The sequence below is a fragment of the Nicotiana tomentosiformis genome, chromosome 1 (assembly GCF_000390325.3).
Source record: "Nicotiana tomentosiformis chromosome 1, ASM39032v3, whole genome shotgun sequence".
NCBI lineage: Eukaryota > Viridiplantae > Streptophyta > Magnoliopsida > Solanales > Solanaceae > Nicotiana > Nicotiana tomentosiformis.
This window is the reverse complement of record NC_090812.1, coordinates 108,549,769-108,574,137: the sequence shown is the minus strand read 5'-3', so window position 1 is coordinate 108,574,137 and position 24,369 is coordinate 108,549,769. Positions and strand designations below refer to the sequence as shown.

At 40.4% G+C, this 24,369-nt stretch overlaps 2 protein-coding genes and 1 pseudogene across 2 annotated transcripts; 1 reads left to right on the top strand and 2 right to left on the bottom strand.

Moving 5' to 3' along the window:
* The first annotated feature begins 1,249 nt into the window (after window positions 1-1,249).
* LOC104100748 (hyoscyamine 6-dioxygenase-like) lies at window positions 1,250-12,841 on the top strand (annotated as a pseudogene).
* Window positions 12,842-12,932: 91 nt separating this feature from the next.
* Window positions 12,933-15,152, bottom strand: LOC104100745 (hyoscyamine 6-dioxygenase-like). The gene is made up of 4 exons (XM_009608056.4): window positions 14,859-15,152; window positions 14,158-14,396; window positions 13,734-14,049; window positions 12,933-13,346 (listed from the first exon to the last, which is right to left on the bottom strand). The coding sequence occupies exons 1-4, from the start codon at window positions 15,102-15,104 to the stop codon at window positions 13,110-13,112; spliced, it is 1,038 nt and encodes a 345-aa protein (XP_009606351.1). The 5' UTR covers window positions 15,105-15,152; the 3' UTR covers window positions 12,933-13,109.
* Window positions 15,153-21,018: 5,866 nt separating this feature from the next.
* LOC138908506 (uncharacterized) lies at window positions 21,019-23,717 on the bottom strand. The gene is made up of 2 exons (XM_070199178.1): window positions 22,971-23,717; window positions 21,019-21,081 (listed from the first exon to the last, which is right to left on the bottom strand). Exons 1-2 carry the CDS (start codon window positions 23,715-23,717, stop codon window positions 21,019-21,021), a joined length of 810 nt encoding a protein of 269 aa, XP_070055279.1.
* Window positions 23,718-24,369: the final 652 nt, after the last annotated feature.

The following is a 24,369-nucleotide window of genomic DNA, read 5'->3' as shown; positions in this document are numbered from 1 at the left end:
TTTTTGTCGTCCTTGGTAAAATTTTAGAATCTTAGGTACATGGAATTTCTTTTATAGGATACACGTTTGATTTCCGTAACTACATAGGTACAAGCAATTAGAAATTACGACCGAATTAATCATACACAACTAGGGCCACTAAGCTAGATCATTCACTGGTTATTTAACTAATTTTACCAAATATTGGCATTTTTAATTTTAATACGGAGAGTTACTGATTAGTGCAATTGTTGAACTAAATATGGGTCGTAATGGATTTCCTTTATATATGTCGTATAAAGATTTTTACACTTTTAGCGTATTTTAACATTGTCATAACATATTAGCATTCTTAATTTCTAAGTTGCGCATTCCATTTTTTGTAAATAATTGAATGTAGTTATTTTTTAGTTGATCTCATGTTTAATACTTTATTTACACTGTTGAAATATAGAAGTAAAACACGGGTCGTAAATATTAATTATATTTTAAATTCGATTGGATTTTGGAAGGCGAAGTCACTCAACGTGAAAGTGCTCAGCTTTTTTCTTTTCAAAATTTCATGCATTTCGAACAACATAAATTAGGTGGAACAGCATAAAAACATATGGACTAAAATATACGATTGATTAACACCATTAATCAAAGTCATGCTATCTTTGTCATCGTCTTGACCATGTGGCATTAACAAAGCGAGGGAAGTCCAATTTATTCTTCCGTTTTTACTCATAATAATGCAACAAATCATATAACCTCCTCATAAATTTCACCTTAATTGAAAAAGAGTAATTATTGGTATGTGATAAAATTTCTTGTAATTGTTGAAGGTGTTGTATAGGGTAAAATGGGTTTATATTAGATGATCGAATGATAGCGTGACATGTGAAATCGGAGACATGCGGAAGACAAATCGAGTAAGAACCAAGACCGGGAACAACAACTGCAGTTGGTATCAGATAGACCCTAAAGGGAACATAATCAACGTGAGTGGGTCGAATGTTTGTCCCCAGATGACATTTAATGAAGAATATTACCTAGTATTAAATAGGCAGCCGTTACGGAGAATTTTGGCATTCATGCCGTTTCATATATATCAATAGTCCCCTTTTATTATCATTTAAGGGACTTGATCCTATGATCTTATTTTCTAGGTATAGCTATAAATAGTAGTTTCAACAACCATTGTAAGGATACTAAAATTATTGACAAAACTTATGGTACATTCTATTCTCAAGCTAAATAAGATATCATGTATTGTTTCAAAAATTACATGGCCAAATTTTTAGTCTTCAAATCTGATTTTTCTATTTTTGTTGCACAAAGAGATGTAGTTGGGGCCTATTCAATTGAAACAAGGAACTTGGCATTAAGCATTTTGGAGATGATTGGAGAAGGTTTGGGACTTGGTAGGAATTACTTTGAGAATGGACTCACAGAAGTGCAAATTCTTCCGGTCAATCACTATCCATCATGCCCAGATCCAAGCTTAACACTGGGATTGCCGAAACACTTTGATCCTAATTTGATAACAATTCTTTTTCAAGGAAATATTTCAGGATGTATACGGTAAAAATCGGTTAGTCCTTCGTACGAACTGGTTTAAATGGTAATACATTGGATCAGAGAAGCGACATCGTAATATCAGGTTGAGGTTCGAAGTCAGGTTATCAAACTTCGAGTTATAGGATCGATCAATGACAAGCTCGGTACCATTATCGAGCTCGAATCGAAGTCGAACTATGATGCAAAGTAAAGTTATCGAACTTATGATTCAGAGACCGACCAACACTGACCCCGAATCAATACAGGGATCTGAGTCAGAATCGAGCTCGAGTCAAGATCGAGAGCTCGAGTCAAGACCGAAAACTCGAGTCAATATCGAGCTCATAGACAAGAGCCGTTGCAATCCCATTAGAGGAGAGAATCTTGGCATGAATTATGAAAAACCTGATTTATTATGGGTCTCCCACTATGTATTTTTAATTATATCTAAAAGTAGGATCCTTCACTATAAAGATGATGGCTACATTTCTGTAAAGGGACAGTCTTTTGCTTACATTGTAACTCAAATACCATATACTCCTATATTGAAGAGTTATTCTTTTGAGCTTCATAAATTGATTCATCTTGATTAGTCCTAAAAATCACCTTCTTTTCCAACTTTGTTTATTCTGCATTCTTTGCAATCCGTATTTGATATTTTTATTTATCCTTACAATTTGTATTAAGATATCGACAGGGCCAGAAAATCACTTGTCGACGTCGTTGAAGCTTGAGTCGAAGTACCACTAGACGTTAATTCGCATGTGGCCCTTGAGGCAAACCAATGTTCTGAACCTGAACATAGCATTCATGATGGTAATTGATCTGCAGCTCGAGATACCTATAACATGGAGGAAAACGACGTCAGCTTGTGTATGATTTTTGAAATGTTGCAAGCCCAAGAAATAGCGATAGCTCAGTTGCAGAGCCAAACCCAGCTACCGAGCAGGCCGGAGCCTAGTCCACCTCGAGAAATTGCCCACAGAATGGAGCCGGCCATAATAAGGCCAATGAGCAAGAATCGGGGACTACTCCCGAAATTGCTAAAATACTCAAGGAGCTCACAAAGCGAGTCGAAGTCAACGATAAAAAAGTAGAAACATATAACTCCAGGGTCGATCAGATCCCAGGGGCTCCACCAATGATAAAAGTGTTGGATTCCCAATTTTTAGTGTAAAAGCCTTTTCCCTCGAGTGCAGCCCCAAAACTAATCCCCAAAAAGTTCTGTATGACCGAAATTCCTAAATATAACGGAACGACCGACCCCAACAAACACGTCACCTCTTACACGTGTGCCATCAAGGGTAACGATTTAGAAGACGATGAAATCGAATATGTGTTGTTAAAAAAATTCGGAGAGACTCTCTCGAAGGGAGCAAAGATTTGGTATCACAACCTACCACCGAATTCCATCAACTCATTTTCCATGTTAGCAGATTCTTTTGTAAAGGCACACGCCGGTGCCATAAAAGTCGCAACAAGAAAATCAAACCTTTTCAAAGTAAAGCAAAGGGATAATGAAATGCTGAGGGAGTTCGTGTCCCGATTTCAAATGGAACGCATGGAATTGGCACCGGTCACGAATGATTGGGCCGTTCAAGCTTTCACCCAAGGTTTGAACGAGCGAAGTTCGATAGCATCACGTCTGTTGAAATAGAATCTGATCGAATATCTAGTAATAACTTGGGCAGATGTACACAATCGATACCAATCAAAAATCAGGGCGAAGACGACCAATTAGGAGCTCATCCTGGATTAGTACATCCAAACAGGTAGGCTATGTCGGCTATTAAAAACCAAAGGGACATCAACAGAGAGACAAGGTCAAACAAAGACCGATATCAACCATACATCACAGATCGAAGGAATAATAGTTCGGGATGCAATTTCGCCCGGAGCAATTGAAGAAGTGATCGAGGGTAGAATTCTCGGGGACTTATGAGAAAGAATGGATTTGACAAATATGTCGATCCTATAGAGGCATCTCGGTTATTAGAATATAACTTCAGCGTAGATGCATCGGGCATTGTATCGGCAATCGAAAGAATCAAAGATACTAGGTGGTCCAGACCCATGCAAACCGATCCTTCCCAAAGAAACCCAAATTCTATGTGCAAATATCATGGTACGCATGGCCACATGACCGAGTATTGCAGACAATTAAGGAAGGAGGTAGCCCATCTATTCAATGAGGGCCACCTTCGAGAGTTTCTCAGCGATCGAGCCAAAAATCACTTCAGGGAAAGGGACGCCAAAAGAAAAAATGAACAAGAGGAACCTCAACATATCATTCATATGATCATCGGTGGGGTCGACACTCCACAAGGACCTGTATTCAAACGCAATAAGGTACCGACCACTGGGGTAAAACGAACCCGAGATTATGTGCCCGAAGACACTTTATCATTCGATAACGAAGAAGCATAGGGCATTTCTCAGCCCCACAATGACGCTCTGGTAATTTCTATCTTATTAAATAAAGTTCAAGTTAAGCGTGTTTTAGTGGATCCGGGTAGCTTTGCGAACATCATCCGATCAAGGGTCGTGGAGCAGCTCGGTCTGCAAAATTAGGTTGTGCCCACAGCTTGGGTCTTAAACGGCTTCAATATGGCCAGTGAAATAACTAAAAGGGAAATTATTCTACTGGTAAACGTGGCTGGGACCATCCAAAATACCAAGTTCCACGTAATCGAGGGTGACATGAGGTACAATGCCCTACTTGGAAGGCCTTGGATCCACAACATGAGGGAAGTACCTTCGACTCTCCACCAAGTAATGAAATTCCCAACGTCGGACGACGTGAAAATGGTATATGTGGAGCAGCATGCTGCAAAGGAAATATTTGCAGTCGATGAGGTAACACCAATATCAACACTCTCAATCGCGGAAAGATCGAGCATTAAGTGTAAACAAGAAGTCAAATAGCAATCACAACTGCCAGTCTCGACCGAATAGGGGAAGCATGAAATGGAAGAAGACGAGGAGGATTTTCCGACCCCTTGAACTTTTATCACCCCCAAAGATTTTGACGCCACCAAATCAACGATTGAAGAACTGGAATAGGTTATATTGATCGAGCATCTGCCCGAGAAAAAGGTATACCTGGCGACGGGATTGACCCCCGAGCTTAGGAAAAAACTTATTCAATTTCTTATTAATAACATAGATTATTTTTCTTGGTCCCATTTAGACATGGCAGGAATCCCATCGTCGATAACAACGCACCGGCTAAGCTTGGACCCTAGGTTCAAACCGGTGAATCAAAAAAGGAGACCTCAATCCGAGATAAAGCACACATTTGTAAAGGACGAGGTAACTAAACTTCTCAAAATAGGGTCGATTCAGGAAGTAAAATATCCCGAATGCTTTCGGGGTTGGTTCGGGCAAGTTCCTTGGCTTCATGGTATCAAATCGGGGAATAGAGATCAACCCCGATAAAATCAAGGTCATCGAAGACATCACCATCGTGGATAGTGTAAAAGCAGTGCAGAAGCTAACCGGACGGATAGCTGCCTTAGGCCGGTTCATTTCGAGGTCGTCGGATCTAAGCCACAGATTCTTCTCTCTACTAAAAAAGAAGAACGATTTCGCCTGGACTCCGGAATTCCAACAGGCATTAGAACAATTGAAGCTATACCTATCGAGCCCACCACTGCTTCATACTCCGAAGGCAGATGAGAAACTTTACTTATACTTGGCGGTATCGAAAATTGCGGTTTGTGGTGTCCTAGTTCGAGAAGAGCAAGGTACGTAATTTCCTGTTTATTATGTAAGTCGGACCTTAGGAGAAGCAGAAACTAGATATCCTCACTTAGAGAAATTGGCACTAGCACTGATAAGCGCCTCTAGTAAGTTAAGACCATACTTTCAATGTCACCCCATATGCGTTTTGACTACTTACCCACTTCGTAATATTTTGTACAAGCCCAAACTATCGGGCCGATTGGCTAAATGGGCTGTCGAACTCAGTGGATACGATATCGAATAACAACCCCGTATGGCTATCAAGTCTCCAATTTTAGCAGACTTCATGGCCGATTTCACAACAGCACTCGTACCCGAAGTTGAAAAAGAACTCTTGTCAAAATCGGATACAACATTGGGGGTTTGGACCCTCTTCACAGATGGAGGTTCGAATGCGAAGAGGTCCGGACTTAGCATCGTGTTGAAACCCCCCACGGGTGGCATTATTAGGCAATCTATCAAAACTTCTAGGTTGACTAACAATGAGGCCGAGTACGAGGCCATGATTGTAGGTCTCGAGCTAGCTAAAAGCTTGAGAGCAGAAGTCATTGAAGCCAAATGTGACTCTTTGCTAGTAGTAAACCAAGTAAACAAAACCTTCGAAGTTCTAGTAGATGGAATGCAAAGGTATTTGGACAAGTTATAGGTAACCTTTCACCGTTTCAAGGAATGGACTTTACAACATGTGCCTCGAGAACAAAATAGTGAGGCCGATGCACTCGTAAATTTGGGGTCATCGGTCGAGGAAGACGAGATAAGCTCGGGGACTGTCATCCAACTCTCGAGATTCGTGATCAAAGAAGGTCATGCCGAGATAAATTCTACAATCTTAACTTGGTATTGGAGGAATAAGTATGTTGAATACTTGAAGAACGGAAAACTCCCATCGAACCCTAAAGAATCAAGGGCCCTACGAACCAAAGCTGCTCGGTTCATGTTGGCTGAAGATGGAACACTATATAAAAGGATGTTTGATGGACCATTGGCAGTATGTTTAGGACCAGGAGACACCGATTATGTTTTACGAGAGGTGCACGAGGGCACTTTTGGAAATCACTCCGGTGCCGATTCATTAGTCCGAAAAATAATCAGGGCAGGGTATTATTAGATTGATATGGACAAAGATGCAAAGGAGTTTGTTTGAAGATATGACAAATGTCAAAGTTTTGTACCGATGATCCATCAGCCCGGAGAGAAACTTCATTGAGTCTTATCCCCATGGCCATTCATGAAATGGGGAATGGATATCGTCGGCCCTCTGCCATCGGCCCCAGGTAAAGCTAAGTTCATTTTATTTATGACTGACTATTTCTCTAAATGGGTTGAAGCACAGGCGTTCGTGAAAGTAAGAGAGAAGGAGGTTATAGAATTTATCTGGGATCATATCGTATGTCGATTCGGGATACCCGCAGAAATAGTATGTGACAATGGGAAACAGTTTGTCGGCAGCAAAGTGACTAAATTCCTCGAAGACCACAAAATAAAAAGGATATTGTCAACACCGTATCACCCCAATGGGAACGAACAAGCCGAATCAATGAACAAAACTATCATTCAAAACCTAAAGAAGAGGCTGAACGACGCTAAGGGAAAATGGAGAGAAATCCTACCCGAAGTTCTTTGGGCATATCGAACAACATCAAAATCTAGTACGGGGTAATCCCGTTCTCCTTAGTATATGGCTTCGAAGCCTTGATTCCAGTCGAAGTCGGGAAACTCAGTTCCAGGTTTTGATATACAACAGAAGAGTCAAATAACAAGGCTATGAACACTAGCCTTGAATTATCGGATGAAAAATGAGAAGCTACCCTCGTCTAATTAGCCGCCCAAAAGCAGCGAATCGAAAGATACTATAATCAAAGAACCAAGCTTCGCCATTTCAAACTCGGGGAATTAGTGCTAAGGAAAGTCACCCTCAGTACCCGAAATCCAAACAAAGGAAAACTAGGACCGAACTAGGAGGGACCATATCAGGTTCTCGAAAACGTCGGAAAAGGATCATATTGGAATGTGTCGCACCTAAAACGATACTACTGCTAAGGTACGACCCTCCCATATTCATTTATATTTCGAAGCTAACCCCTGCAGGAGTCCGATCAGGATCTAGGATGGATCCTTCAATACGAAGCCCTAGTCTGAAAGCACGTGTTGCACTTTTTTCCCCTTAGACCGATTTTATCCCAAATGGATTTTTCGGTAAGGTTTTTAATGAGGCAACCATAGATCATGCTAACTTAGAAACAATTCGACAATATCCGAGGCCTCTTTACAATCGACCTCGAATACTGGGGGGGTGGGGGTGGGGGGGACATTAGCCCCTCAAATATATCAAATTCGATGCAAGAAAGTTACTTCATAATAACATGGTTCCGATAGGAAAAATTATAAGAGCCAAATGGTCAAAACGAACCATGCTCATATAGTTAGCCTGAGCCCTGACACAAAACATGGACACATGTATAATGACTTGCAAAGAAAAAAAATTTCTTTACCGATATCTTATATCCAAGAAAGATTCCCCCATTTCGAGATTTATTATGCAAACAGGTTTAAGGTAAATCAATGAGTTCGAGCAACACTCACTCAACTATAAAGCCCAAGGGCTACACCAACTTGAGTTTGAGCAACCATTCTCACTTGGGGACTATCTACAAAGCCTACGGGCTACATTACTTTGAGTTCGAGCAACCGTTCTCACTCGAGGACTATCTACAAAGCCTACGGGCTACATTACTTCGAGTTCGAAATCACTCACTCGATTATTAAGCCTGCGGGCTACATTACTTTGAGTTCGAAATCACTCACTCGACTATTAAGCCTACAGGCTATATTACTTCGAGTTCGAAATCACTCACTCAACTATAAAGCCTACTGGCTACATTACTTCGAGTTTGAAATCACTCACTCGACTATTAAGCCTACGGGCTACATTACTTCGAGTTCAAAAACGCTCACTCGGATATATAGGCTACGAAGTCCAAATTCGATCGAATTGCCTAAAGCCTTATGAAAACATTCGTAAGACATAAATAAATCGAAACCTTCACAAGACAGAAAATAAAACAGAGGCAAGTCGGGAGAAGAAGAGATATTTGTATATATTTACGAGATTGTTTACATGATTATTTGCAATATCCGAAATAGAAACTAAGGGACTAAGTTTCTTGGTTATCCCCGGGGGCAGTCTATTCTCCATCGGGATACTCCCCACTCTCGGACCCGCTCTTGCTCCTATCATCGTTATCATCATCATCGTCATCATCGGGAAACAAGGATTTAACATCGGCTTCGAGATCCTTAGCCCTTTTTATCTCTTCAGTGAGGTTGAAACCTCGAGCGTGGATCTCCTGGAGGGTCTCCCTCCGAGACCGGCACTTAGTAAGCTCAACAACCCAATGTGCTCGAGTGTTGGCGGTCTCAGCTACCTCTCTTACTTGTACCTGAGCATCTTCAGCATCGGCCCGATAAACGACCACGAATGCATCCACACCGGCCTTTGCCTTTTTGGCGTCAGATTCGGCCTTAGCAAGTTCAGAGGCCAACCGAGCCTCGAGCTCCTCTATTCTTCTTACTTGAGCCGAGCTTTTCTCCTTTATACTTTGAAGCTGGTTTTTGACTGATGACAATTGGGCTCGAGCATCCTCTTTCTCTGCAGCAAAGCGGTCCATACCTTCTTTCCACTTCAAGGACACTACTTTTATCGCATCAACCTCCTCGTGGAGTTTCCCGATCATCTCAATTTTCTGCTGCAGCTGTGAGACCAAAAAATTAGCCATCGTTCCGGTATCGAGCCCATAGGCTTTTAAAAGTATCATTACCTGCTCAGACGGATCGGTTTGATCTTGGTGAGCTTTGGCCAACTCAGCTCGGAGGTCTTTGATTTCCTCTCCCCTTTGCCGTAAGAGGAGTTTAAGGGAGTTCCTCTCCTCCGTGACCCGTTGAAGATCGATCTCGAACTGATGCAGCTCAGCTCGAGACCGAGAACATGCTTCTCGATGAACCGCCACAGCCTTTTGAAGAAGGAAGAAAAAATGTTAGGAAATAAGAGCAAAACATGAAAAATAATATCAACAAAGGGAGTTAAGAGCTTACCCCATTCAAAGCTAGCTGTACTTCACAGAGAAGGCCCGACACATCACTAGGGCCAACAACATCCTTGACCCCGGTAAACAGATCACGAAAAGGGTCCTCCCCTTCATGAGACCGACTCATCTCGAGGGCCCCCAAATCTTGGGCTTCCCGAATAGCCCCTTTGGAAAAAGCAGGAAGAATAGGCGAATCTCCGATGACTATTGCCCCAGGCGACTTGCGCGGGGTGTTCTCCTCAGTTCGGAGAGCTTTAGGACCGGCCCCTTCTGATGTACCCACCATTTGTTGACTTCGGCAGGAAACATCCTCGATCTATAATGACTCGGGGACTTTGCCTGAACCTTCCTCCGATATCTCCTCGGTTCGGGGCGGAGCCTTATGAGTTACCGTCGATTCAGCCGCCTTTGGGGTATCAATGCTTTTCTTCATTCGGGCCGCCAGGGCGGACCCATCATTTTCTTCTTCTTCATTATCTTCATCCCTTAGATGCAGAACTGATTCTACGGTCAAGGGAATGGTAATCTTCTTCGGCTTACGAGCCGTCCTCTTCTTCAGTTTTGTATCTTCGGGAACGGAGGCCCTTTTCCTCATATTATCCTTCACCAGCTTTGGAACGGACGCCAAAGCCTCTTCTTCGGCGAACGAGGGCCTCAAAACCGTATCTTTGCCGACACCTACATACGAAAAAATTTATTAAAGTATATGCAAAGCATCTCAATCGAACTACCAAAAAATACGAGAAAGGGGCTTACCATGATTTTTGGCCTCCCATAGGCCCTTTGACAAATCACGCCATGAGCGCTCGACGTATATGGAGGTCAAAGCCACAGCTCGTACCCAGTTCTTGAAAACGGGAACTACATCACAAAAAGGGGGATATCAGTGAGAAAAGAAATGAAAGGGCAAAATAGAAGGAAATAACAGCAGAATTACATCTACGCTTCATGTTCTACTCCTCGGAAAAAAGCATCTTCTCAGTCGGAATCAGGTCCGAAGTCCTTACTCGAACGAACCTGCCCATCCAACCTCGATCCATGTCCTCGTCTATGCTCGAGAACAAAGCCTTGGTAGCCCGACACTGAAGTTTTATTAACCCTCCTCGAAAAAGGCAAGGACGGTACAATCAGAAGAGATGGTCGAGGGTGAACGACATCCCCTCGATTTTGTTCACAAAATATCGGATCAAAATAACGATCTGCCAAAAAGAAGGATGGACCTGGCCTAGGGTTATTTGGTATTGACGGCAGAAGTCAATAATAACAGAGTCGAGGGGACCTAACATGAAAGGGTAAGTATACACACTTAAAAATCCTTTCACGTAAGTGGTGATATCTTCGTCAGAAGAAGGGATTATTATTTCTTTGTTCTCCCAATTGCAATCTTTCTTTAGCTGTTTGGGGTGCCTCTTGGTTATCGAACACATGTACCTCGATACTGGCTCACATCGGCTGGGAACCGACGAGCCTTTATCGACCTTAACATTAGAGTTAAGAACACACGCCCCAGGAACGCACTCCTCAGGCCGTGGCTCTACTAGTGTTTCGTCGGCGGCGGACTGTGAAGATGAAGCTTTCTCTTTCTGAGAAATGGTTTGTGATGTTTTCGCCATTTTCGAATTTAAGGGCCGAGAATAGAAGAAAGATACAAAGATTTGGTAGTTTTGAAGAAGGACTTTTGAAGAGAGGAATCATAGCTTTGCGAATAAACTTAGAGGGCAAGAAAAAGAACTTGGAAAATTTGGAATATTGAAGATGTAAAAGTGGTAAATGGTAAAAGGAAGGGCTATTTATAGATTAAAGCAATGACGGTTCAATATCAGTGGTGGCCGACCACCGTCTGACATGCATTAAATGCCTTAAAAAATTAAACCGACGGGACAACTATCACGTGCGTCATGATCGAGCCCAATGTAAATGTCAGCTTAAATCTGATCGGGCCGTTGTGAAATCATATCGTCTCTCGCTACATCCTTCTCGAGAAACGAGGGGACTATCTGTATACAGTAAAAATCGGTTAGTCCTTCGTACGAACTGGTTTAAATGGTAATACATTGGATTAGAGAAGCGACTTCGTAATACTAGGTCGAGGTCCGAAGTCAGGTCATCAAGCTTCGAGTTTTAGGACCGATCAATGACAAGCTCGGTACCATTATCGAGCTCGAATCGAAGTCGAACTATGATGCAAAGTAAAGTTATCGAGCTTATGATTCAGAGACCGACCAACACTGACCCCGAATCAATACAGGGATCCGAGTCAGAATCGAGCTCGAGTCAAGATCGAGAACTCGAGTCAAGACCGAAAACTCGAGTCAATATCGAGCTCATTGACAAGAGCCGTTGCAATCCCACTAGAGGAGAGAATCTTGGCAGGAATTATGGAAAAACTGATTTATCATTGGTCTCTCACTATGTATTTATAATTATATCTAAAAGTAGGATCTTTCACTATAAATAAGATGGCTACATTCCTGTAAAGGGACAGTCTTTTGCTTACATTGTAACTCAAATATCATATACTCCTATATTGAAGAGTTATTCTTTTGAGCTTCATAAATTGATTCATCTTGTTTAGTCCTAAAAATCACCTTTTTTTTCCAACTTTGTTTATTTTGCATTCTTTGCAATCCGTATTTGATATTTCTATTTATCTTTACGATTTGTATTAAACTATACCACATATCCTTAGAACTACGTACAAAATTAACTCTATCTGTTTTTCGGGTAAACACATGACTTCAAGTGTTCAAAGATGGAGAATGGATTGGCGTTGAGCCTCTTCCTTATTCATTTGTGGTGAACATAGGTTGCCAATTAAGGGTACAATTGTTATTGATTATTTTCTTAATTTCATTACAATTGAGTTTAACTTCTATATACTAGTAATAAATATAAAATAAATTAATTTTTACGCTATCAAATTTCCTAAGCGATAATTACAACAACGTTCGATGCAGGTGATTAGCAATGGGATACTGAAAAGTGCAGAACATCGAGCTGTGACGAATTCGAAAGATGCACGGACAACAGTTGTGACTTTCATTAATCCAAGCTATCAGAGTATCATCGAACCTCCTAAATCTTTGATTGAGAAGACGGGCAGTTCCATAATGTTTAGACCTTTCCAATACAAAAGAGTTTCTAAGCAATTATCTTGCAAAGGTTGGCGATCCTGATATAGTCTTGGAGCCTTATAAGTTGCAAAATTAAGTTGAGTTGGACGGAGCTGGAGTTTGCCATTGTCATGTAACGTTCAATATGCTTTTCTTTTCTTCTCTTCTTTATCTTTTTCCTTTCCCCTTTTTTCCTTTCTCAACTCTTTAATATTTAAGTGGTAGTTACCAGAGCTCTTGAGCTTGGGTTGTGTTATGTTAGTAATCCTTTCATTTGAAGTTTTGAGCAGTGTCTTTTAGGTAATGGTATACACGTGTATCCTTAATCACCCAGTCTAAAGTTAGTTGCTTTAGCCGGCAAAGAATATTCCCAATAGTATGAAGGATCAATCTATACAAGGAATATGTGAAACTTTACATTTCAATCAGAAGGTGAAGAGAGAGAGAGAGAGAGAGAGAGAGAGAGAGAGAGAGAGAGAGAGAGGGGAAAACAGACGTTTCCTGACTTTAATATTTCCATGACAAAACCTTCATATCTGTAAATATTCCTTGGCATTCTCAAAAAGAAAATTTAGGATTTAGGATTTGGCATGAAGTAAATAGAAATAAATGATTTGGGTTGTGCTACAATATATCATTAACTTAATTAAGCTTCATTTTGTATGGCATCAGTATGAATACCAAAAGCTTTGGAAGCATTAATAAAATCTTGGTAAAGAATGGATTTGTAGAGAGGGGGATTAGATTCATTCAGCAAGACTTTTGCAGGCTCAACAATGCAGTTGGGAGCTGGATTGACAAAAATGGCAATCGATGTTCTTGCTTCCCTTGCATTTGTTACTACTCTGTGCTCCACACTTCTTAGCTTCCCGTTGCTGATAATCTAAAATAAAAAAGTTAAAAGTGAGAAACATGCACTTAGATAGAAGTGTCCAGTCCATATAATATATCATGTAACACTTTATATTTGCCTATTTGCTACAAAAACGCAGTTCAAATTTAGCCCACCAATGACTCAACTGTCTTGTCCATATGTGGTCCTGGAATAATAGGTTAAATCATTCAAATTTAAGCAGAATTTCTGAAAGTATATTGCTTTCATTCTCATAGTTTCAATACCATAATAAGTAAGAGTAGTATGTTTTTGGGAAGTTTGCCAATCTCTACCCCTAAAGACAGTTATATTTTATATCAGCTCTATTTACTATTCCTTGGTTCCAAATATTAGTCTCTTTGCAAATTAAATTGGTTTAAAATATTTGATACATACCTCTAACTGGTTGCCTATGTTGACAACAAAAGCATTAGAAAGAGCTCCAACGCCCATCCACTGACCATCTACCAAGACTTGAAGCCCACTCACATTCCCTTGATAAATTATGGTTATGAGGCTCGGATCAAAATGTTTCGGTATTCCTAATGTCAGGCTCGGATCTGGGCACGCTGGATAATTGTTTGCTGACAACAGTTGAACTCGGCTTTGTTCTTCAAAATATCCTGTTTCAATTCCTAATCCTTGGCATATCAGCTCCAGTATTGTCAAACTCAGCTTCCTTATTTCTGCTACGTATGTTTCCACTATTTTTCTGTAATTAATTCGTTTCCGACTAGATTAGATCCACTAGAATTAGATGAGAAATAGTTGAGCAACTATATATGTTTTTTTGGTATTGGTATTCTTTTTTTTTAATTACCTGTAGCTAGCTGGTTTATCAGGCCAACTTTGCATGCATTTTTCCAGAGGGTGACAAGGGTGTTTTATATTATCCCTCCATAAATGGACACCACCTTTAACTTCATCCTTGCTCCCAGTGTAAATCCACCCTTTCTTGGTTGATACATCTACATTTTGTTCGTCAGCCATGTCGAAAAACTCTTTAAATGTGGACATTGTTTGAGTCACAACGTTTTCTGGGATTCCATGGTTGATCACCTGAAAATTCTTTGTTAGTCTACACTCTAGACCATCGGTGGAATCAGAAATTAATGCAAGGAAATACAAAATAAAAAGAAGAAAAAAATATCGTACTTTTGATTTGAATCAGGAATTTACACGAGGGGATTCACCAAAAAAAATATCACACTTGTCTGCACCTAAAACAACTTTTGAACGTACTTTGTCATTACACTAGAATCTTTTCTTAAGTTAAGGAAATTCATCGGTTCAATCGAACCCTCTTGAATCTACATAACTCCACCCTCGTCTAGACTTTAGAAGAGGATTAAAGATACAGAGACAATAAATTCAAAATAGGTTCGATTTCTTTTATATATAAAAATATATACAAGATATATTCGTGTTTTAATTTAGATCTACCTGTAGTACTTAAATAAACGGCTCTCTTATCTTGGAAAAAGAATATTCGGAATAACAAATAAAAATTGATCTATATACCTGGAAGAAACCAAATTCTTGACCAGCTTGCAAGAGTTGCTTGATTGTTTCCAAATTTCCCGAAGAATTGACTAGGGATTTTCCAAGGTCAATTACTGGGATTTTCTTGCAAATTGGTATAAGGGCTTCCCCTGGTCTTTCTTCTGGGGAAAATGTATAGCACTGAGGAACAGATTCAACATTGAACCACTTTGGGTTATTCTTCTCCATGATTGCCCTGAAATTTCTTCCAGCAAATTCAAACATGGAGTGTAGCTAATGCTTACACAATAATTAAGTACATGTGCCTAGTGCTCATGCAAATAGTTACTTAATTATTTCTTTATTAATTAATCAACTAACCCACAAACTCCCTTGACTATTTTATTGTCGAGATCACTTTCTTAGTTCAGTCTTACGTTATCATTTCGACTTAAGTTAGTTTATTTGACATTGAACAACTTGTGGTTTTAATACAAAACGTAGCCGGCCATTTTTGTCGTCCTTGGTAAAATATTAGAATCTTAGGTACATGGAGTTTCTTTTATAGGATACACGTTTGATTTCCGTAACTATATAGATGATACAAGCAAATCAGAAATTACGACTGAATTAATCATACACAATTAGGGTCAGTAAGCTAGATAATTCTCTGGTTATTTAACTAATTTTACCAAGTATTGACATTTTTAATTTTAATACGGCGAATACTGGTTAGTGCAATGCTGAACTAAATATGGGTCATAATGGGTTTCAGTTATATATGTTCTATAAGATTTTTACACTTTAGCTTATTTTAACATGTCTTTAACACAAAGTTGCGCATGCCACTTGCCGTAAATAATTGCCAATAGTTTTCTTTTAGCTGATCTCATATTAAATTCTTTATGTACACGGTTGAAATATAAAAGTTAAACTCGTCATATATATATATATATATATATATATATATATATATATATATATATATATATATATTATATTATATTCGGAAGGCAAAGTCCTCAATGTGAAAGTGATCAGCTTTTTACTTTTCAACATTTCATGCATTTCGAACAACATAAATTAGGCGGAACAGCACACAAACATATGGACTAAAATATAGGATTGATTAGCACCATTAATTAAAGGGCAAAATAAATAGTTTAATCATCGACCTTGCAACGAAATCCTTGTTACACATTTCTTGTTCATGGAAATTTTTTTACACACTCAACCTTTTAAAAGTGTGTCTAAGACACACCACTTTTGTGCTTGACCAATTTTTCAGATAACGTGAAAGCCACGCCCTAATAGAGTCGTGACACGTGTCATTGACTTTAAAAAGAAAAAAAATTAGAAATTACAATTAAAACACATCTTCTTCATCTTCCCATTTTCTATATTAAGTATCATTGTTGCTGCCACCTAGTTGTTTGTGAGAAAGTTTCCAACAACACCAAAATTCAACCACACCATCTAAACAGCTAGCTGAAAATAAATTGAGCAACAAGTTGAGTTCAACAACCCAATAATCAACAAGACCCAATTGAATTTTCAAGCTTTTTTCGATACCACAACAATGGTGGGTTCTAGATTTTTTTACCAAACCTTCAATACTACTGTTAAAGCTTATAAATCTATCACAAATAAATGGTTTTCACAATATTTGGACAATAAACCAACAAAAATCGCTCAATTTTAAATCTAAAATTTTATGTTCTTTCCAAAATTCTATTTTGGGGAAGAAGATGGAGGGGGGAGGGGGGGGGGGGAGTATGAGGAAGAGGGTTTCTGTGGGAAGGGGAGACAAAAAATGGGATTTTTTTTACGGGCTTCACGTGCTTTATTTGTGTGTACACAGGCAAATGCTATCTGGTCAAAAATTTGAATGGTTAAGTGTGTGAAGGTTGATGGGTAAACTATGTATTTTTCTTTGATTAAAGTCATGTTATCTTTGTCGTCTCCGTGAAGCTATATGGCATTAACAAAGCGAGGGAAGTCCAATTTTCGTTGTTCTTTTTTTTTTCCACTCATAATAATTAAACAAATCACACAACCTCATCATAAATTTCACCTTAATTGAAAAAGAGTAATTATTGGTATGTGATAAATATTTGTTCTAATTGTTGAAAGTGTTTTTTCTTTTTCTTTTTGGGGCTCCTTCTCGTATTGCATCCTTGACATCAGTCAAGTATGCAGACGTTTTAAAAGACCCTGCATTGTATCCTTGACATCAGTCATTTGAAGAAGAGAGAATTATGATGTCGCGGTCCGGAATTTTCACTCTCGGGGCCGTGGTGGCGCATAACATTTCACTTGCTAGGCAAGTCAATGTTAGATAGTTTTACGCCATTTTTAACAAATCAAATTAACTGGTGCCAATTAAACTGAAATAACTGTAATAGAACTATAATAAAGTGTGAAAAGTCATAACAAACGAAATATCTAAATATAATCCAGAACCGGTATCACAAGTGCACGAGCGACTAGAATAATACATATAATGGCTTGAATGAAAGTAAAACTGTCTGAAAAGAAGTAAACAACGAAGATAAAGTAGAACGGGACTTCAGGACTACGAACGCCGAACAGATTTACCTCAAGTCTCTGTCAGATGTCTGATCCGAGCAATCTACTGACCGTCGTTGGGACCGATTCCAAAGTCTGCACAAGAAGTGCAAAGTTTAATGTGAGTACAACCGACTCTATGTACTTTATAAGTACCGAGCCTAACCTCGATGAAGTAGTGATGAGGCTAAGACGGGTCACTTACAATAAGCTGTATGCAGTATAATAATAGTGACAGGAAAGAAAATACAGGAAAATAAAGCAGTTAACTCATGACAATAAACTCAATCCTTAAAAACCAGTAAAACTAGTAATATCAATCCTCAAAATCATGTATAAAAACACCGAAGCCAATACAACACAACAAGGAATATAAAAACACTCAAACCGTTGTAGCGCGTAACCTGATCCCATCGTACAAACACGATCCTTCCTTATTTCACCATATCAATAACAATAATAATAAGTCAAATATGCTGCGGCGTGCAACCCGATCACACCATATAATCCTCCCTTATTTCACCATATCAATCCTCCCTCATTTCACCTGTTGCGGCGCGCTACCCGATCCCACCATATCAATATCAATCAACCCTTATTCCAGCGAGCAACTCGGTCCATAAACACAAATCAACAAATGGAAGCAAATCAATAAAATCACAAGAATCTCTACGATTAACGAATATGAAAGAAGAACCATAAAGGAAATCTCGTACCAAATTAAAAATTTGCTAAAATTAATACCAAGCAGCAAGACAAGTCAAATAAATGACAACTAAAAGGTACAAGTAAGTCAATTAAGGCAAGTAGCAATTAAATCATGCAAACATGGGAGAAACTAATATTTTAATACGAGAATAATAAATTACAAGTAGCAAATTAAGGCATGAGAAGCAATTAAAGCATGTAACAGTTGAGACATGGAATAAAATAATTAATGAAATACGGAAAAGCATGGAAACAAGTATTTTGACGGCGTATATACACTCTTCACCTCGCATATACACCATTACACATAAATTTCACATAGCACGTAGCTCAAGGGTTCGTAATTCCCTCAAATCAAGGTTAAACCCAACACTTACCTCGCTGCGCAAGCAAATTAAAGTTCTACCGAGGCCATTCCTCTAAAATCTGCCTCGAAACAACCGAATCTAACCAAAATCGACTCAATAATATCAAATAATGCTAGGAAAATTAATTACAATACATAAAGTTAAGATCTTTACACTTTTTCCAAAAAGTCAACAAAATTCAACCCCGGGCCCGCTTGGTCAAAATCTGAGATTTGGACTAAAAGACATTTACCCATTCATCTCCGAGATCGATTATGTAATTAGTTTAGAAATCCGACCTCAATATGAGGTGTAAACCCCAATTCTTCCCAAATCTGTAATTTTCTACCACGAAAGAACAAAGATTACAGATAGAAATTAATAGATGATGATGAAAATTAAAGAAAATAAGTTAAAGTACACTAACCTATGAAAGGGTAATGAAATTTCTCCTCCAAATCGCCTCTAGACCGAGTTCTAATGAAAAGATGGTAAAAATGGATGAAATCTCGTGTTTGAAATGTTTTACGGACTACGCGTCAAGCCTTCTTCGCGTTCGTGAAGGGCCTACCGCGTTCGTGATGCACAACGGCCACATTGGCCTAGGCGTTCGCGAGTTACCCTTCATGTTCACGAAGGCTTACACCCACCTGCCCTTGCGTTCGCAATCCTAGTGCCACGTTCGCGAAGAGTAATGGTTAGTTCCCCCTTCCAGGGCCATAACCCCTATGCGTTCGCGAGAAGTTAGTCACGTTCGCAAAGGGTAAATCACCCAATGCTCCGCGTTCGCGACCAAGCTATCGCGTTCGTGATGAATAAAACCACCCCATCCCCAGTTTCCCCTTCACGATCGCGAGAGTTGCTTCGCGATTGCAACGCACAAAGCATCAGGTGGCAGCTGAAGCTCAAAAACCAAAAATTTCAAAGTTCAAAAATATCTGTAACCTATCTGAAACTCACCCGAGCCCCTCGGGCTCCAAACCAAACATGCACACAAGTGTAATAATATCATACGGACTTGCTCGCGCGACTAAAATATCACAATAACACCTAGAACCATGAATCAGACACCAAAAATAATAAAATTTTCAAAGAAACTTAAGAACCTTCAATTTCTCAATCGGAAGTCCGAATCACGTCAAATCAACTCCATTTTGCACCAAATTTTGCAGACAAGTGATAAATACTGAAACAAACCTATACCAAGTTCCGGAACTAAAATCCGAACCTAGTAGCCACAAAGTCAAACTACGGTCAAACTTATGAATTCTTTAAACTCGTAATTTTAACAAATTATGATAAATCAAGTTAGGGACTCCGAATTCGATTTCGGGCATACGCCCGAGTCCCAAATCACGATACATACCCACCAGGACTTTTGAAACACTGATCTAGATCTGTTTACATAAAACATTGAGCGTAGTCAACTCAAATGAGTTTTAAGGCACGATTTAATATTTTTATCAATTTTCTCATAAAAACTTTTCGAAAAAAAAACATGGACTGCAGACACAAATTGAGGAAGGCTGAACGAAGCTATTCGAGATCTCGAAACATAGAAACAAAGGGTAAAACTATAAATGACCTATCGAGTCATCACATTTTCCACCTCTAAAGCAAATGTTTGTCCTCGAACGGACATAGAAAATTACCTAGACTCGTGAAAATGTGTGGATATCTACTCCGCATGTCCGACAGACTCCCTCCCACATGGCTGCCTCAATTGGCTGACCTCTCCACTGCACTCGAACTGAAAGATAACTCTTAGACCTCAACTATCAGACCTGTCAGGCTAGAGTAACCACCAACTCCTCCTCATAAGTCAGATCCTTGTACAATTGGACTGAGCTGAAATCTAACACATGGGACGGATCACCGTGATACTTCTGGAGCATGGACACATGGAACACCGGATGGACTGCTGATAAACTAGGTGGCAATGCGAGCTTGTAGGTCACCTCACCCACTCTCTCAAGAATCTCAAAGGGTCCGATATACCTAGGGCTCAACTTCCCCTTCTTTTCGAACCTCATCACACCCATCATGAATGAAACCCGGAGTAATACCCTCTCTCCAACTATGAATGCAACATCACGAACTCTACCGCCGACATAACTCTTATGCCTAGACTAAGCAATGTGAAGTCAATCCTAAATAATCTTGAGCTTATCCAAGGCATCCTGTACCAAATCTGTACCCATCAGCCGAGCCTACCCTAGCTCGAACCATCCAACTGGTGAACGACACTACCTCTCGTATAATGGCTCATAGGGAGCCATCTGAATGCTCGACTGGTAGTTATTGTTGTAGTCTTGTAGGCAAACTCCGCAAACGGCAAGAACTGATCCCAAGAACCCCCGAAATCCATAACGCAAGCGCGAAGCATATCCTCCAATATCTGAATAGTGCGCTCAGACTGTCCGTCCATAAGGGGATGAAATGTTGTACTCAACTCAACCTACGTGCCCAACTCGTACTGTACGGCCCTCCAGAAGTGCGAGGTGAACTGCGTACCTTGATAAAAAATGATAGACACTAGCACACTATGAAGACAGACGATCACGCGGATGTAGATCTCAGCTAATCGCTCTAAAGAATATGTAACTGCCACTGGAATGAAATGTGTCGACTTGGTCAACCTGTCCACAATTATCCATCACGTCAAACTTATTATGAGTCCATGGGAGTAAAACAACAAAATCCATAGTGATACGCTCCCGCTTCCACTCAGGAATCTCTAACATTTGAAGCAAACCACCAGGCCTATGATGCTTGTACTTTACTTGATGATAATTTAGACATCGAGCTACATATGCAACTATATACTTCTTTATCCTCCTCCACCAATAATGATGCCGCAAGTCCTAATACATCTTGGCGGCACCTGTATAAATAGAGTACCGAGAACTGTGGGCCTCCTCAAGTATCAACTCACAAAGCCCATCCACATTGGGCACACAAATACGACCCTACATCCTCAAAACCCAATCATCTCTAACAATAACCTGCTTGACACCACTGTACTACACTGTGTCCTTAAGGACAAGAAAATGGGGATCATCATATTGACACTCTCTGATGCGCTCATACAAGGAAGACCGAGCGACTATGCAAGCTAGAACCCGACTAGGTTCTGAAATATCTAACCTCACGAACTGATTGGCCAAAACCTGAACATCTGCTGCAAGCGGTCTCTCACCAACTTGGATATACATAAGGCTACCCATACTCACTTCCTTTCTACTCAAGGCATCCGGCCACCACATTGGCCTTCCCGGGATGATACAAAATGGTGATATAATAGCCTTTTAACAGCCCCAACCACCTCCTCTACCCCAAGTTGAGATCTTTTTGTTTGAAACAAATACTGTAGACTTCGATGATCCGTGAATACCTCGAACAACACACTATAAAGGTAGTGCCTCCAAATATTCAGCGCATGAACAATGGCTACCAACTCTAAGTCATGAACAAGGTAATTCTTCTAATGAACCTTCAACTGCCGCGATGCGTATGCAATCACCCTTCCATCCTACATTAATACTGCACTAAGCCCAATACGAGATGCATCACAATACACCGTGTAAGATCCTGAACTTGTGGGCAATACCAACACTGACACCGTGGTCAAAGCAGTCTTGAGCTTCTGAAAGCTCAACTCACACACATTCTACCATCTGAACGGGGCACCCTTCTGGTTCAATCTAGTCAATGGGGCTGCTATGGATGAAAACCCTTCCATGAATTGGCGATAATAACCCGCCAAATCCAGAATACTCCGAATCTCTGTAGCTGAAGTAGGTCTACGCCAATTCTGAATTGCCCCAATCTTCTTAGGATTCACATTTATTCCCTCTGCCGATATAACATGCCCCAAAAAGGCGACTGAGTCTAACTAAAACTCACACTTTGAAAACTTGGCATATAACTAGCTATCTCTCAGAGTTTGAAGTATAATATGAAGATACCACTCATGCTCCTCTCGACTGCGGGAGTAGATCAAGATATCATCAATGAATACAATCACAAAAGAATCCAAGTAGGCTTGAACACCCTGTTCATCAAATCCATATATGTTGTTGGGGCATTTGTCAACCCAAACGACATCACTAGGAACTCATAATACCCATACCAAGTCCGAAAAGTCATCTTAGAGATATTAGATTCCCTAATCTTTAACTGATGGTAGCTAGACCTCAAATCAATCTTCGAAAATACTTTGGCACCTTGAAGCTAATAAAATGGGACATCAATCCTCAGAAAATAATACTTGTTCTTGATAGTGACTTTGTTCAACTGCCGATAGTCTATACACATCCTCACCGACCCATATCTTCACGAACAACATGGGCGCACCCCGGGATGAGACACTAGGTCTAATGAATACCTTATCAAGCAAGTCTTGCAATTTCTCCTTCAACTCCGGTGGGGCCATACAGTATGTCAGAATAGAAATGGGTTGAGTGCCCGGAGCCAAATCAATACAGAAGTCAATATCCCTATCAGGTGGCATCCTCGACAGATCTACAGGAAACACCTCTGGAAACTCACAAACAACTGGTAAGAAATCCATGGAAGGAACCTCTACACTAGAATCACGGACATAGGCCAAATAAGCTAGACATCTCTTCTCGACCATACGTCGAGCCTTCACATAAGAAATAATTCTACTGATAGAGTGGCCAAGAGTCTCTCTCCACTCTAATCGAGGCAACCTCGGCATAACTACAATCACCATCTTGGCATGACAGTCCAATACAACATGATAAAGTGACAGCCAATCCATACTCAAGATAACATCAAAATATACCATATCAAGAAGTAGAAGATCTATGCTAGTCTCAAGACACCCAATTGTAATTACACACGAGTGATAGACACGATCTACAATAATATAATCTCCCACAGGCATGGAAACATACACAAGAGCACTCAAAGAATCACGAGGCACAACCTGATATGAAGCAAAATAAGATGACACGTAGGAATACACAGATCCCGGATCAAATAGAACTAAAGTATATCTATGGCAAATTGGAACAATACCTGTGATAACGACGTCAGATAACTCGGCCTCAGGCCTAGTTGGGAAAGCATAACATCGGGGCCGGCCCCCATCACTCTGAACTATATCTTTAGGACAACTTCTAGTTGGCTGGCCTCCACCTCTAACGGCCTGACCTTCACCTCTAACGGCCTGACCTCCACCTCTGACTGCCTGACCCCTACCTCTAGTTGGCTGAGCGGGTGGTGGAGCAACCAGTGCTGGAACCATGGCACGAGAACTCTGATGTGGCTTGCCACCCAATAATCTCGGATAGAACCTCCTGATATGACCAATACTACCACACTTAAAACACCTATCCTGCTGCTATGGCTGCTGAATCTGAAGCTGACCCAAACGGAATAACCACGGTGATAGATCTGAATTGGAGGTGCACTAATATGAGCTGATGGTGCATTGTAGGCTAGCTATCTAGAATGAGGCACATAAGGACCACGACTCCCTGAAGCACTTTGAGATGCCTGAAGTGATGAATGAAATGGCCTAGAAGGATGGCCTCTACCAAAAGTACCCCTGCGTCCAGATGAGGCACCACTGAAACTACCAGAATGATGAGGCCTCTTATCTGACATTGTCCCCCTCTCCTGAGCACGAACCAACTCGATCCGTCTAGCAATATCTACGACCGTCCGAAAGAAAATATCATTCTCTGTCTCCTTGGACATCTGAAGCCTGATAGTGTAAGTGAGTCCATAAATAAATCTCCCCATTCTCCCCCTCTTAGTTGGAAGCAAGATAGTGGCATGGCGAGCTAGGTCCACAAATCGAGTCTTGTACTAGGTAAAAGTCATACTACCCCACTGGAGACGCTCAAACTGCCTGCGGTACTCCTCTCTCAGGGTGACAGGAATGAACTTCTCTA